We start from the raw sequence: 15,735 nt of genomic DNA on the forward strand, positions 1-15,735 counted from the left end.
ATACAACGTGCCAAAATGATCCTATCCAATGCTTGGATGGTTTCACTCTCCCCCTCTCCCTCTCCCTCGTCCTACAGGGAAGAAGGTGAGGACGAGAGAGAGAGAGAGAGAGAGAGAGAGAGAGAGAGAGCGAGAAGACGAGAATTCTAACGTTGTAGGAAACTATCCCAAGAGACCTTAAAGATCTATCCGACGAGGAGAGAGAGAGAGAGACAGAGAGAGAGAGAGATTTTATTATCGTCCTTGGAGGTCGAATATGGCCAATGGGACCAAAGTTACATGTGATGTAGTATGTGTATGGTTGATGAGTGACTCTCGATGCTCCAAAATTGTGGTGATGAGAGTCGCAATGGAGAGTCCACACTGTGGCTAGGAGAGAAAAGTGTGTAGGTCTAAGTCATGGCTGAAAATGTGAGAGAAACAAGTTCGGATGTGACCAAAAGCTGAGCACTCTAGTAGTGTGTGGTACTCAAAGACTCTTGAACTTGCAGTGAGCATAATGTGCATAGTTGATTTGACTCTTATTCATTGCCCCAAGCCCTATCTCGTATCGAAGGGAATGAGAGCTAAGCCAAATGGCTGCAATAGTGCATATCGCTGACAAGGGAATAAGCCCAAGCATGTAAGTGCGAGTACGGTTTCCTCTTTCAGCGAAGAACATGGTTTTGTAGTTGGATGCAATATGGGTGGTGAAATGTATGAAGCGTGACCCACGTGATTTCTTTCAAGCCGTAATACATTGGCATTTTGAAAAGTTCATTTACTTGGGAGTCAATTGAAGGATCATGTAGCAAGTGTAATGCATCTCATCTCCCAAACCACTTCTTTATGTCTTACATCCATCCCGTGCTCAAGATCTTGCTTTTATGCATCTTTTGAACTTTTTTGTTTGCTTTCCATACAATTGTAAGAAGTCGATGTGAAGGGTTTTGACGCATCTTTATCATGTACATCACGACCCTTTCCATGTCCATAACTTCAATTAGAAAAAGATCCCGACTCAAGAAGTAGGAGCATATATGGTGTTTGTGTCTTAACTTGGAGAAAGTTTATAAAAAAACGCTTTTGAACATTCTCAAACTCTTTTTAAGTAAACTTTGAGATGCTCCCATCCCACTTTAACTCCATAAAGAAGAAACGGTGTCACAAATGCATAAAAAAGGTACTTTCAAAGAACCGAACACTTCATGTTTTTCACATTACACATGTTCTCAAATGCGTAATATGCTCTCTTTCTCGCTTCCAAACGACGCATAGCACATTCATGTCATTTGAACAGAACCTCAAGGCCAAGGTACTTAAAGCTCTCAACAACTTCAAGTGTCTCATTGTTATACACAATGCATGAAAACATAGAGAGGTTGAGACAGTGCGCAATGTATATGCAAATAGGAAGAGATCGACATATAGAGAGATAGATAGAGTGCGAGAGTGAAGGGCTAGAGACAAAGAAATATACTCTAATGCATAGAAAAGGAGGAAAATAGAGGTAGGAAAATACGACGGGATAGATTGATAAGATGAGAAAGATAATTGTCTTTGTAACATTATTGCATTGGAGACAAGTTGTTTTCATTGATTGCCTATGTATCAATGTTCAATTGATTGTGCTTCAATTTGTTGTCCACTACTACACGCCAAAATGACCCTATCTAATGTTTGGATGGTTTTGCTCTCTCTCCCTCGTCCTATGGGGGGAAGGAGAGAGAGAGAGAGAGAGAGAGAGAGAGAGAGAGAGCTATGTATATGGAGATCGAAAGAGATGGACAAAGAGAGGGATAAATGAAATGATAGAGAGAGTGCAAGAGTAAAGGGGGAGAGAGAAATAAATATTCTTTGATGCATAGAAAAGGGGGGGAATAGAGACAGGGAGATAGGACGGGATAGATTGATAAGACGAGAAAGAGAGATTTATAGAGAAAGAGAGCTACAAAATAATTACAGAAAACTCTCTTCAAAAACTCGCTATACTAAATGCTATCACTTTTTGAGTGAGCTTGTTTCTGAAATATGTCATTCAAGGAATATTTGGAAAAAGCTACCTCCGGAGCTCGCTCGTTATCAATCCCCTGAAATGTATAGCTTTCTTTTCTTGCAGCACCTAAAAACTCGATTGTAAAAAACAAAAATTTCCATGTTTATTCACTTTTTGAGTGAGCTTGTTTCTGAAATATGTCATTCAAGGAATATTTGGAAAAAGCTACCTCCGGAGCTCGCTCGTTATCAATCCCCTGAAATGTATAGCTTTCTTTTCTTGTAGCACCTAAAAACTCGATTATAAAAAACAAAAATTTCCATGTTTATTCAAGGATACTATATCATCAAATTGGGGAGTGGTCATTAGCAAAGAACAAATTAACTTGTTCTTGTACCATACAAGAAAGAACAAATCAATGCTATGGTATCAATGTTAAGCAGTTGCCCCAACCTTTTTGGGCTCAGCAAGAATAATATTTGGTGCTTCTCAAAAGGAGGCTTTGCTAATTTTGCAAAACATGAGACAATAATCTCCCTCATGTTCTGAAGATTCCACTATTGAAATGGGGCTACAGCATGCTTTCACTTGAAACAGCTCAAGAACTGAGTAGACTGGGAATGTGGTTATACCATCGAGCACAAATGTCAGTTCGCAAATGCTGCCGCTGTCGTGTTACCTGTGCCACTTCAGGGAAACGTACCTAGCTAGTTTTTTGCAGAGACCTTTGGAGGTCACCTTCAATCCAGAACCTGACAAGAAAGGAATCGATGATGATCTGCAAAAAACTTCCAACTTTAGTCTTAATGCTAGTATAGGTCTGCATAATTTCAACAAAATAAAAACCTATTGAAAGAAGCAAAATGCAAACGTGAATGGTAAGAGTAGGAAATGAAGAGTCTCACGAGAATGGAAAGTCAAAAGACATTTTGCTCTATATGGCCACACTTGCATGCACTCTTTTCTTCTTTCCCTAGCGTTTTCAGTTTCTTAGAGTTTACATTGGTTTACCATTTCCTTGGCCTTTTCTGATACTTAGAATTTCTTCGGGGGATTATGTATGATTCTTTTTTTTGCTTCCCCAAAAGAACAGAAAGCTTCCCTTTCCCCTCTGAAGTATGACACTAGGGGCTAAAAGCCTTAAAGTAGGATTAGTTACTTAACAAGCTACATTTCTAATGAAAAACCTTTAATTGCTAATAATTATTTTTGCAACGCCCTTCATGGATTGACTTAAGACAGCTCACATAAGCAAAGAACATTGGCACAACACAGTAGTAAAAGAAAAGTCACTTGTGACCACTACCTGGGTGATATGCGTGGCCATACAAGGTAGAACAAGGAGGCCTGGTTCACCCATCAAGCCGCCAACGCTCCCTATCACGACAATAACGACTGGCAGGGTTTTCTGCACGAAACCAACTTAAATGAAAAGTGCTTTACAGCCCAAAAACTTATGATAAAACACCTGTATGCAAACAAAAGTGAGACCTTTCCCTTGTAATATACAGTGCATCAGTCCTAGTAATGGACCCTAATCAAAGAACGTGGTCAGTCTCACATCCTTCTAATGTGTGTAACAATCATCACTAGATGAGAGTGACAGCTGATCGCGGCAAAGCTTCCTTCTCTCAAAGGAACAGTCAAAATATAGTCCTACTGTTTGGACTTGCGGGCGGGCTTTGGTCTACGTTTATGCTTCTTGGTGTGTACCTTCTCTAGTCTACTAGGATGCCTATGTGGCTTCCTCATGTGATAGACATGAATAGCATGTGCTTACTTTCCATCTAAGATGATGATGTGTTTGGTGTCACCCCTCTATGCATGCCTATATAAGAGGTTTATAATCTCTCTTTTCTAATACATATCAGGAATCCGTTAAGAGTTTACATTGTGTTTCTATCTCTTCGATTACTGTGGGTTTTAGGTTTGCGCAGGCTCTCCCCCCAACATTGCGCAACCTCTCTCTCTCTCTCTCTCTCTCTCTCTCTCTCTCTCTCTCTATACCGTCCCTGCCCTGCTCCCCCTGCTGCGTCCTGTCCTGCTGCCCCTGCTCCCACGCCACCCCCCCCCCCCCCCCCCCCCCCCCCCCCCCCCGGTCGCCTCATGCTGTCCACCGCCCCTGCTCCTGCTGCTGCCCCGCGCCCCTGCCTAGCCCTTCTCTCGCGCCCCTGCTCCCGCCCCGTTGCCCCCCCCCCGCTCCCACTGTCCGAGCGTAGAGAGAGAGAGTGGAAGGAAAGGAGGAGGCGCAGAGAGAGAAGCAAAAAAAGCGTAGAGAGAGAAAGAGAGGAAAAAGTTACGTAGAGAGAGAAAGAGGGCAGAGAAAGAAAGCTGGTTTTCAAGCGTAGAGAGAGAGAGAGAGAGGTGAGAATCGTAGAGAGAGAAAGTTTGCGAGAGTAGAGAAAGTTTGCGAGCCACAGGTGAGCGGATATAGATGGGAGACAGCCTGTAGACAGGAGACCAGATCGGAGCATTGAGGACGAGGCTCAGGGGGAGTGGTAGTTCTATTCAGGGAGGAGTTGCAGCCATTGATATATATAGCGCGCAAGGATGAACATGCTAGGTACATGTGGGTGAAGCTCAGGGCAGAGACGGGCAGATACCTCTACATTGCTATCTGTTACTTTCCTCCTAGTATGTCAGTATATGCATCACCTAGAGGACAATCCCCCTTTGCTAATTTGGATAATGACATATGGGAGTTTTCTAAGGATCGTGACATTATCATACTAGGGGATTTCAATGCTAGAATTGCCCACCACCAGACAATATTTTATGATACTTCCAAAAAGATGCTTAGGGAGATGGACGTTACAGAGATGGGCCTATCCAGATTATCACAAGATGAGGAATACACTGAGTATGGCAGATACTTGATAGATATGGGAACCGCACATAGATTGGCCATTTTAATTGGCCTACAAAGATTTTCGACAGCCGGAGGTTTTACTTGCTTTCCACACCGACATGGTGCCAGCACAGTGGATTATGTTATGGTAGGGAATGGATTCCGTTGTTACTATATGCTGATGAGAGTCGCAATCCATTTCCACACCGACATGGTGCCAGCACAGTGGATCATGCTATCGTGTCCTTCACCCTGACGTTTCCGTTCAGCACAGCTCCATTAGGAGAGGTCCCCACACACATCCGGTATACCTTCATCAAGGAGACGGATTCTGTGTATATGGATGAGATATACAGGAAGCTATGCACCCAGGAGCCAAAACGGCCACTAGATGAACTCACTCAGATACTGACAGAGATGCTCCATGATGCAGCATCAGCGGCATACCCCCACAGCCAGCCTACACGGAGACGATCTGGGAACATACCTCAGAACAGTCGGTATGATGAGGAGTGTAGAAAGATGAGGATCAAGTTACAGAGGGAAGCGCTCATAGGTATTACCACACATAGGCAGCCACGGATTATCTTTCGCTACCTAGTGCGACGAAAGAAAAGGGCTTATCTATCCCAGCTAGAGCGGGAACTGTATCAGCTATTTATAACTCAGGACTTAGGTGAAGCATGGAGGCTATTCCACGAACATTCACCACCACCAACGGTCACCTCCACTGAGACATGGGGGGAATATGCCACATCTCTCTACATAGCATCAGGACAACCACCTCTGCCGGACCCACTAGAGACATGCCCGGAGACACATGCTCTCTTTACTACCGAGAGGGTAGGGAAAGCTATTGACAGGATGAAGACAAGGAGAGCACATGATCATGATGGTCTAGTAGCAGAGCACTTCATCCATGCCAGAGATATGCTTGCAGAGCTCCTGGCTATGATGTTTAATCGAGCCATGTATGAAGGCATTCCTAAGACTTGGAGTATGTCCACGATTGTGCCTATTTTCAAGTCAGGAGATTCCATGATTCCCCGGGAATTATTGCACCATCATGGTTGGTCACACATTAGCTAGGCTGTATGCGTCCATTCTTGAGCAGGAGCTGAGTAGATGGGCAGAGCGAGAGGGCATAAGAGCACCAGGGCAAGTAGGTTTCAGGAGAGGTTTCTCCACTCTTGACCAGATTCTGACACTCAGAGCCATCATTGAGGAGGGTAGACACCATGGCAAGAGGATCTATTGTAGCTTTGTGGATTTCCGGAAAGCTTTTGACACAGTGCCGAAAGCCAAACTTATACGCAAACTACAGGACATGGGTGTGCCTATAGAGCGGATATGGGGTATTCTGGCTCTATACAGGACAGTGATGGGGCGGGTACTCACCACTGAGGGAATGTATGACATGGTCCTCTCCACTATTGGAGTAAAGCAGGGATGCCCCCTATCCTGACTCTTTTTGGGATGTATGTGGATGAGTTTTCGGACTATGTAGAGCGTCAAGGAGACAGGGGGGCTCAGCTAGCAGGGAAATGGATTCCGTTGTTACTATATGCTGATGATATTGAGCTGATTTCTGACTCTCCAGAGGGGATGCAACGTCATTTGGATGCTTTGCATGCATTTGCTCGTGATAGTGGATTGTCTGACAACCTGGGGAAAACCAAGGTTATGGTGTTCAACACCACACCACAGTGGCTCAGGAGGTTAGCGCCCACATTTACGTATGGCCAGGAGACTGTGGAGACTCACTTCTTTCTCGTTCCTTTGGTGGAGGCTCTTGAGTTCTCCTTTGGGAAGGAGATGCATCATCAAGGAGTAAATTCTTGAGCCCTTCGTATGGATTCTCTTCTTCTTCTTGAATCGGAGAGAGACCTCTTTTGGGAGTCTCATAAGGAGGCTTCCTAGGTGTTCTCTCGTCATGGTGATGAGCTTGGAGAATCCCGTGAGCACGGAGCTGCCGTTGCACTTCACTTTGGAGAGATGGATTGACCATGGCTTGTTGAAGCCTAGAAACAAGATAGTTAACAAGCATTGGAGCATCATTAGTAGCTTGCTCATTAGCAAAATCAAAGTTATCAACATTAATTTCACTCTCTTTACTATTATCAGCCATTCTAACAACTTTTAGGTGTACTTTGGCACTTCAAGCCCTAGTTGCTACTCCTCTTTACCCCTTTAGAAAAAGCACTCAAGCTATTGTACCCGTGGCTCGAATAGAAGAGAGGAATAGAAGAGAGGGTCTTTCAACACCAAAACAGCACCGGCTCCTATCAAGCTTCTAATAGCTCAATAGTGGTTAAGCCGTAGGCAAGCCCCGTAGGACTCCACTATTAAGACCATAGATCTCGACGGTGATGCCCTGTTAACTGCACGAAGGCAGGCGCACTACAAGGCTGAAAAATCCCTATTCTACTTACTCACAGGCAATTAATAATACCAACCATTTATAGCTAGCTTGAGGACCTCCGCCATTGTTTTTTTCTGTCTATTAGGGTTTTGAAACTGTTTTTTGCCGTTTTTTAAAGTTTTGCCACTGTTTTTTGCTATTTTTTAGGGTTTCAAAAGTGTTTTGGTGTTTTTATAAAGTTACAAAGCTGATTTTCTCTGTTTTTAAGGTTTTCAAAAGGTTTTCTTGCTATTTTTTAGAGTTTCTTGTATTTTTTTGGTTGTTTTAGTCTCTCTCTCTCTCTCTCTCTCTCTCTCATGGTCTCCCTCCATTGGGTTACCCATTGACCCCCTTTCATATGGCCTCTCCAATGGCTATAGCCCGCCTCCCTCTCAACATGAAGTTCTCGATTACCAACAAGCAGATATCAACATTTGGAAGTTGAAGTGAAGGAGTGGAAGAAAGAGATGGAGGCAACCTTTCTTCAAAAGATGAGGGAATGGAAAGAGGAGAAGAAGAACCTATGTGAAAGGATTTCTCGCGTCAAAGAGCAAGCAGCTTCACAAGAAGCCACAATACGAACTCTCCAAGGTGAACTTCTTGCAGCAAAAAGTGGGCGGCTCAAAGAAGGCGATATTCAGCCATCCATGATGGAAGAATTGAATACCATGAGAAAAGAAATATGGGATATCAAGGAAGATGAGGAGAAGAAGTCATGGGCCGCGGTCATCTCCGCAACACACAAGAAATAAGAAGAGGCCAAAAAATGGATTGAGGTCACCAAGAAAGGGAAAGGTAAGGAAGCTCCTTGTAAACCCACTCTTATTAACATGACCCTCGAAGAGGAACAAAGGAGAAGGATGCGGGCTCTACATGCGAGGGTGACTGGCCTCAAGGACACAAACAATGTGGAAAAAGAGGTCACAATCCTCACATCCATGATGGGGGTGGACAAGCCTTTACACAAAGGCATGGAGAGTGGGCAAGAAGAGTGGTGGCCCGGGAGAATCTTCAAAAGAGAGAGCTCTCATACTACGCTTTCCCTCCTTGGAAGAGAAGAAGAAATTCCTGAAAAAGAGGCCTACTCTCAAGAAGGCATGTATTTTCCTCGGTGATGATCTCACTCTCTCACAGCTTGCACATATGAGAGAGGTAATGCCAGAGACTACGACGGCAAGGGAGAAGGGAAAGACGGCCTTTTACAGAGATGGTCGGGTGGTGATTGTAGAGCGGCACTCTACATGACGGTGTGAGACCTATGGGACCACACTGAAGATGGCTAATTGGAATTGCAATGGATCTATGAGGTTGGACGTTGGTGCCTTTGAGGACTGTTTCAGAGAGAGGGACATTGTTTTCCTCTTAGAGACTCATCAGGCCCCTAGACAGCTTATGCCACATGTGATGGGATACAGACGGGAGACAGCCCACTGGACAATCGTGAGATCTGTGCATGGGAGTAGAGGTTCAGGAGGAGTAGCAGTGCTATTTAGGGAGGAGTTACATCCACTACTACATATTGTACGGAGAGATGATCATGCTAGATACATGTGGGTGAGGCTAAGAGCTGACACAAGCTGATCTCTATACATTGCCATATGTTACTTCCCCCCCAGAACATCAGTATATGCTGCATCTAGAGGACAGTCGCCTTTCTCTATACTAGATGATGATATATAGGAGTTTTCTAGGGATGGTGATATTGTCCTCCTAGGGGACTTCAATGCCCGAACGGGAAACTCTCAGATAGTCTTCTATGACACTTCAGATGAGATGCTTAGAGAGCTGGATGTGGGTGACTTGGGGCTTGACAGATGCTCACATGACAGAGAGCAGACAGAGTATGGGAGATACCTCACGGAGATGACGACCACACATGGGTTAGCCATACTTAATGGCTCACAACTATTTCCTGGAGCAGCCGGTTTCACATGCTTTCCACACAGACACGGGGCCAGTATAGTGGACTATGTTATGGCACAGCAGTCTTTCTCGACATCCAGAGTGCGGATGAGGATGGATTCTATTAGTAGTAGTAGTAGTAGTATTTTTGTTCTAGTCTTTTTGTACTCAGACATGGTATCAGATTCACAATTTTGTAACAGTTTGGTCTCATAGGTCATTTTGGCCTTTTGAAGATGTTAATATAACATTTCGTTTCATTTCTCTCTCTCCCACTGCGTCGCCTCTCCTTGTCTCCCCCAGCCCTTGGCGGCCGTGCCTATATGGGGTAACTCCTATGTGAAAAGAAAAAGGTGATGGCTTCTCCACACAACAAAACACCCCCTAGGACGCTGAAGGCGACTTTCATGCTAACACACAAACGGCTCGCAAAGATGGAAAAAGAGATGAAGAAGTGGAAAGCAGAGATGGAAGGTTGGAGGGAGGAAAATGCACGTTTCCTCCAAAAGCAAGCTAGCAAGGAGAAACAATGGAAAGGGGAGAAAGAGGACATGTGGGCTGAAATCGACACGCTTAAAGCTTAAAGTGAAGGTATCGGCCCTTAAAAAAGAGCTGGCTGAAGTGAAGACAAGAGGGGAACTCGAAGAAGGGGAAATTCAGCCCTCAATGATCGAAGAGCTCAAAGTCATCAAGTAGCAAGTGCATGCAATCAAAGAGGATGAGAAGCAACATGAAGCAAAGACGTCTACATGGGTGGAGGTGATCACCAAGACACATAAGATGGATGAAGCGGAGAACTGGATAGAAGTCGCCAAGAAAGGAAAAGGGAAGGAGGCATCAACCCCCACACCAACCATCATCAACATGACATAGAGGAGGAACAATGGAGATGCTCGCGTGCTATACATGTGAGAGTTACCGGTTTAAAAGGTCGAGATAAAATGAAGGAAGAAGGGAGGTCATGGAGTTGATGGGAATAGATAATACAACGCACACAGAGGCATGGAGAGTTGGTAAAAGAAGTGGAAGCGTTGGAGAGACATAGAAGGAACGTGCTCTCATTTTGCGCTTTCCCACTATTGAGGCAAAGAAAGAGTTTTTGAAGAAAAGTCCCACAATAAAGAAGACCGGCAGGCGATGATCTCACTCTATCACAGCTTGCCGACATGCAAGAAGTTATGCCAGAGATTAGGGCGGCAAGGGAAAAAGGAAAGATAGCCTTATATAGAGAAGGGAAGGTGGTCATTATGGAGCGACACTCCACATGACGGTTGGAGACCTATGGGACCAAACTTAAAATAGCAATGTGGAATTGCAATGGGTCTATCAAGCTTGATGTGGGTGCCTTTGAGGACAACTTTACAGACAGAGATAATGTGTTCTATTCAGAGACTCACCAGGCCCCGGGTCAAATGATGCCACATGTGACTGGATACAAATGGGAGATGGCTCATCGAGTAGATGCGAGATTTGAGCATGGGAGTAGAGGATCAAGGGGGGGGCGTAGCAATTCTTTTCAGGGAAGACTTGCAGTCGCTTGTACATATTGTTTGGAGATACGATCATGCCGGGCTGACACAGGCAGATTTCTCTATATTGCCATATGCTACTTTGCTCCAAGTACATCAACCTATGCATTACCTAGAGGAGAGTCTCCTTTCTCTTTGCTTGATGATGACATATGGGAGTTCTCTAGGAATGGGGACATCATTCTCCTGAGTTCAACTCTCCTCACCGGATAGATCTTTAAGGTCTCTTGGGATAGCTTCCTATGACGTTAAAATTCTCTTCTTCATCTTCTTCTTCTTCTTCCTGGGGGACTTCAATGCTTGAACGGGAAACTATCAGATAATCTTCTATACTGGATGGAGAGGCCCTTGGTATCTATGATTTCCCTGATGATTAGAGCCAAGGCCTCACTACCTCACGAGATTATTAGAGCAGATCTAGCTGCCACTCCGGTGGTGATTGAGGCACTTACTAGATTAATCTCTTTTCATACATAGCCTGTGGGACCTTCCCAAAAACAAATATGCCCGGCTTGCTCTTAAGTCTTCCCACTTACAAGGAGACATGACCTGCTGGTATGGACAGAGGACTTCTTGGTTTAGATGCATGGTTTAGCATGGACAGACTGCCTCCCTTCTAGTACCCTTTGGAGGGCTCCCCTCTCACTGTGACACAGACAAAGATTACTAGACTTATCTGCCAGGACTTGATTCAGATGGACACTACGAGGACTTGGATAGAGCCTACTTTGGAGTTGGGTACGAAGATGGCTTTTTAGAGAGAACATTTTCTCCAACTCACGAAAGATGGCTTTGTAGTCAGGCCCAGCTATATGGATACAACTTATCATATGGGGTGTGGTGTGCTATTGGCCAGAGCACATCATCACACCAGCTTGAGATCGAGACTGGCAGATATAGAGGAGTTTCGGCTGAGGCCAGGGTATGTCGTGCATGCCATAGGGACCCAAAGACAATTGCATTACATATATCATTGCTCCGTATACTATGAGATTCGCGGGCGATTCCATTGCTTATTTAGGGAGGGTTTTGGACCACTTTCCAGAGTTATGGGATACCAGGATCAAAGATGCTTGGGTCTGTTCTTGCTTGAGTTGAAGAGACAGAGAGATTGCTTGTTGAGGCGACCAAAGAGATAGACTCAACGATAGGTTACAGACTATTTCAGGCCACCCATTAGCACTAGACAGACAGGTTATGCAGAAGAGTTTGGATCCCACCTACAAGAGGCACATTGATTGACCGTGCGATGGACCTAGGGAGATCCAGGCATCCAAGATCATAGAGGAGGGCATCCCAGCATAGACGGAGATTACAGAGGAGGATTCATAGCCACGCACGATACCGAGTCAGTTTTTGACCATGGAGGACATCGAGGAGATCTGACACCGATGGATGCTCGATTTACTCTGAGCTGGAGGATTATGCCCTTTTTAGTAGCTTAAGTTTCTTGCATCCCTCATTATTATGTACCTTTGTATTGACTAGAGAGTCTCTAGTCTTTCCCCCACTTTCACTTTCACTACAACATTTTGCTTAGGATGTTAGTCTTTCTTTCAGCACACAAACTTTGTATTAGATACACGAGTTTGTAACTTGTTGGTCTCATAGGTCATTTTGGCCTTTTGTAGACGTTAATATATCATTTCATCTCATCTCATCTCTCTCTACAGCAGCGCGCGAGCAGGAGGTCTGTGGCGGACAGCGAGCAGGCCCCCCCTCTCTCTCTCTCTCTCTCTCTCTCTCTCTCTCTCTCTCTCTCTCTGTGCAGCAGTTGGCGAGTAGGAGGTCTGTGGCGGACAGCGAGCAAGCCCTCTCTCTCTCTCTCTCTCTCTCTCTCTCTCTCTCTCTCTCTCTCTCTCCGTCAATCAATCAATCAATTTTGTTTCATTTGTCTTTCCGATAGACGGATGACATACACACAATGTACATTTGATTTGTCTCATAGGCCGATTTCGGCCTGACATAGACGTTAAAAATCTTTCTTTCTTTCTTTCTTTCTCTCTCTCTCTCTCTCTTTGATACTTTAGTAGCCTCAGCTATGATGTATGGGGTACAGGTATGGGGACCTTCTGTAGGCCAGGATGGTTGGAGAGGTATGGAGAGGCCCTTGGTATCTATGATCTCCCGATTGATTAGAGCCAAGGCCTCCGTACCTCACGCGATCATTCGAGCAGAGCTAGTTGCCCCCCCCATGGAGATTGAGGCGCTTACCAGATCAGTGTCCTTTGTGCACAGCCTATGGGATACTACTAGAGACAGATATGCTAGATTGGCCCTTGAGTCTTCCAGACAGTTAGCTCTACAGGGGGACACTTCATGCTGGTATGCACAGATGACTTCATGGTTTCAAACGCATGGCTTCACCATGGACAGGTTGCCCCCTTTCCAGTATTCTCTTCAGGCACCCTCGCTGTCTCTTACACGGGTGGAGATCACTAGACTCATTCGTCAGGACCTGATCCAGCTCGACACCAGGAGGACATGGATAGAGCCGCCTCAGGAGTTGAGCACAAAGATGGCTTTCTATAGAGAGCATCTTCTCCACCTCACAGGAGATGGGTTTGTGATTCGACCCAGCTACATGGACACACATATGTCTCATGGTTTGCGTTGTGCCATTGGTCAGATACGCACATCCTCACATCAGCTCGAGATTGAGACCGGTAGATTCAGAGGGATACCAGCAGACAGCAGGATATGCCGATTATGCCAGAGAGAGCCAGAGACAGAGTTGCACTACATATGTCATTGCACAGTGTTCTATGAGATACGGGGGCGTTTCCACTGCTTATTCAGAGAGGGTTTTGGTCCTCTATCTAGGGTCATGAGTTATGAGGATCAGAGATGTCTTGGACTATATCTACTTGAGTTACACAGGTATAGAGACACTTTACTGGGGAGAGCTAGAGAGAGGCAGTCCCAGAGACACATTACAGATTTCTTTTCACTAGATATGGGACAGCCAGAGGAGCAGCCACCACTGCAGAGCTCGTCCCACACTCATTCGACCACTACTGGCACTCTCATCGACCGAGCATTGGAGCTACAGAGATACAGACGACCGCGACTGAGGAGAGGAGCTACACAGCATCGACGGAGACTACAACAGAAGATTCGAGCCATACTCTCTCGACATCCAGAGTGCAGATGAGGATGGATCCTCACCATTTCTTCCATCTTTGTTTCACACACTGTTACATCCGGTTTACCGGGTACCTATTGTATCAGCTGCTACACCCACGTAGTTTTAGATTGTAGTAGTAGTAGTAGTATTTTGTTCCACTTCTAGTTCTTTTCTAGTTCTTTTGTACCCAGACATGGTATTAGATTCACTATTTTGTAACTGATTGGTCTCATAGGTCATTTTGGCCTTTTGAAGACGTTAATATAACATTTCATTTCATTTCATTTCTCTCTCTCTCTCTCTCTCTCTCTCTCTCTGTGTGCTGCTGTGCTGCATCTCTCGCGGACCTGCTGCTGTGCTGCACCAGCACGCGGACCTGCTGCACCAGCGCCCTCCTCCTGCTCCAGGCACATTACTGCTGTACAGCGCGCTGCTGTGTCACCCCAGCTGCTCAGCGCGCCCACCCCACCTGCACAGCACCCCCAGTACCCGCCTGTTGCTGCCGCTGTTATATCAACCTGCTGCTGCTGCTGAACTGCCCCCCTCCAGCCTCCCCCTCACGCAGCCCCTCCTTGCTCCCGATCACACAGCCATCTCTCTCTCTCTCTCTCTCTCTCTCTCACACACACACACACACACACACACACACACACACGGATACATACCCACACACACACTACACACATACACGCACGTACTCCCCTTCTCCCCTCTTCTTCACAATATGAAGAGAGGGTAGCTCCGAATACAACTATGTCTTCCCCCATCATCAAGACGCCGAAATCGACAATGAAGACAACCTTCATGCTCACGAACAAGAGGCTTGCACAATTGGAGAAGGACATGAAAGAATGGTGGATGGAGAGAGAGATATGGAGGGAGGAGAAAGCCACCTTCATCAAGCTATGGAACGAAGAAAAAGAGGACATGAGAGCGGAAATCCAAAACCTCAAAGAGGAGAAGGAGAGAAGGGCACGGGAGAACGAGAAGGAGAGGGAGAGATGGAGGAAAGAGCAAGAAGAGATGAAGGCACAAATCGACCTCCTTCATGCTTCCATCACATCCCTCACCCCCGAGGAAGGAGAGATTAAAGAGGAGGCTAAGGAAGCCCTCAAGGAGGAGATCACCAAAGCCCTCACCGCAAGCATTGAGGACAAATTAGAAGCCACCAAAGAAGGATGGGTCGAAGTGGTCAAAAAGAATATCAAGAAGGTAGCAAGAGAGGAAGCCCAAAAAGATGAGGTACTCATCGTACACACAACCATCGAGGAGGAGAAAATGCGACAAGCTCGCCGTCTCAATGTGCGAGTGACCGGCATCAAAGAAGAACAAGGGTCCACACCCGAGAGCGATGGGAAAGCCTTATGCAAGAAAGTGGGATACAAGGAAGAAGAGATCCCTTTCTCCAAAGTTTGGAGAGCCGGCAAAGATCCAAAGAAGAGAGCTCTCATCCTCCAATTCGCCTCCGAGGAGTCTCGAACTTCTTTCCTCCAAAAGAGGGTCATCTTGAGAGGGCTAGAAGGCCCCCCGATTTATCTTGATGATGACCTCACAAAGATGCAACAAGATCACCGCCGCACGTGCATGCCTAGAGTCCACCAAGCCCGCAAAGAAGGGAAGAAGGCAGTATATCGAGATGGTAGGGTTATCATTGATGGCAAGACCATCGCATAGGGACTCGCGGCCTGTGGGACACACGAGGAGATTCATGTCACGGTTTGGAATTGCAATGGAGACCTATGGACACACCCAGAGAGACTTGAGGAGGTGATGAGAGGTCGAGACATCATTCTACTTACAGAGACACACGAGAGCCCAGAGAGAGGGTTACCACGGATACATGGTTTCCAATGGGAGTCTCTACATCGGGGATGTATGCGCCAGCACACCACTCGCGGTTCAGGAGGAGTGGCCATACTCTTTAGACAGGGGCTTCACAGCAGACTACAGATT

At 45.8% G+C, this 15,735-nt stretch overlaps 1 protein-coding gene across 7 annotated transcripts in view; it reads right to left on the reverse strand.

Annotated features, from left to right (window-relative positions):
- Positions 1–2,318: 2,318 nt before the first annotated feature.
- Positions 2,319–15,735, reverse strand: part of LOC147455074 (Sodium Bile acid symporter family) — a 205,134-nt gene continuing 191,717 nt past the window's right edge. For 4 of the 7 annotated variants that reach the window (XR_015188310.1, XM_086513921.1, XM_086513920.1 and 1 more), the window contains 2 exons: positions 3,282–3,383; positions 2,319–2,753 (listed from right to left, as the gene is read on the reverse strand). Coding sequence is in view for 3 of the 7 variants with exons in the window: in XM_086513921.1 (XP_086370047.1) it covers positions 2,679–2,753; positions 3,282–3,383 (177 nt within the window). In the remaining 4 variants the exon portion in view is untranslated. Of the gene's footprint in view, positions 2,754–3,281; positions 3,384–15,735 lie in introns of those variants that run through there. The other 3 variants (XR_015188311.1, XR_015188308.1, XR_015188309.1) reach the window with 2 other exon arrangements.

The sequence above is a fragment of the Adiantum capillus-veneris genome, chromosome 6 (genome assembly GCF_014529385.1).
Source record: "Adiantum capillus-veneris isolate H3 chromosome 6, ASM1452938v2, whole genome shotgun sequence".
NCBI lineage: Eukaryota > Viridiplantae > Streptophyta > Polypodiopsida > Polypodiales > Pteridaceae > Adiantum > Adiantum capillus-veneris.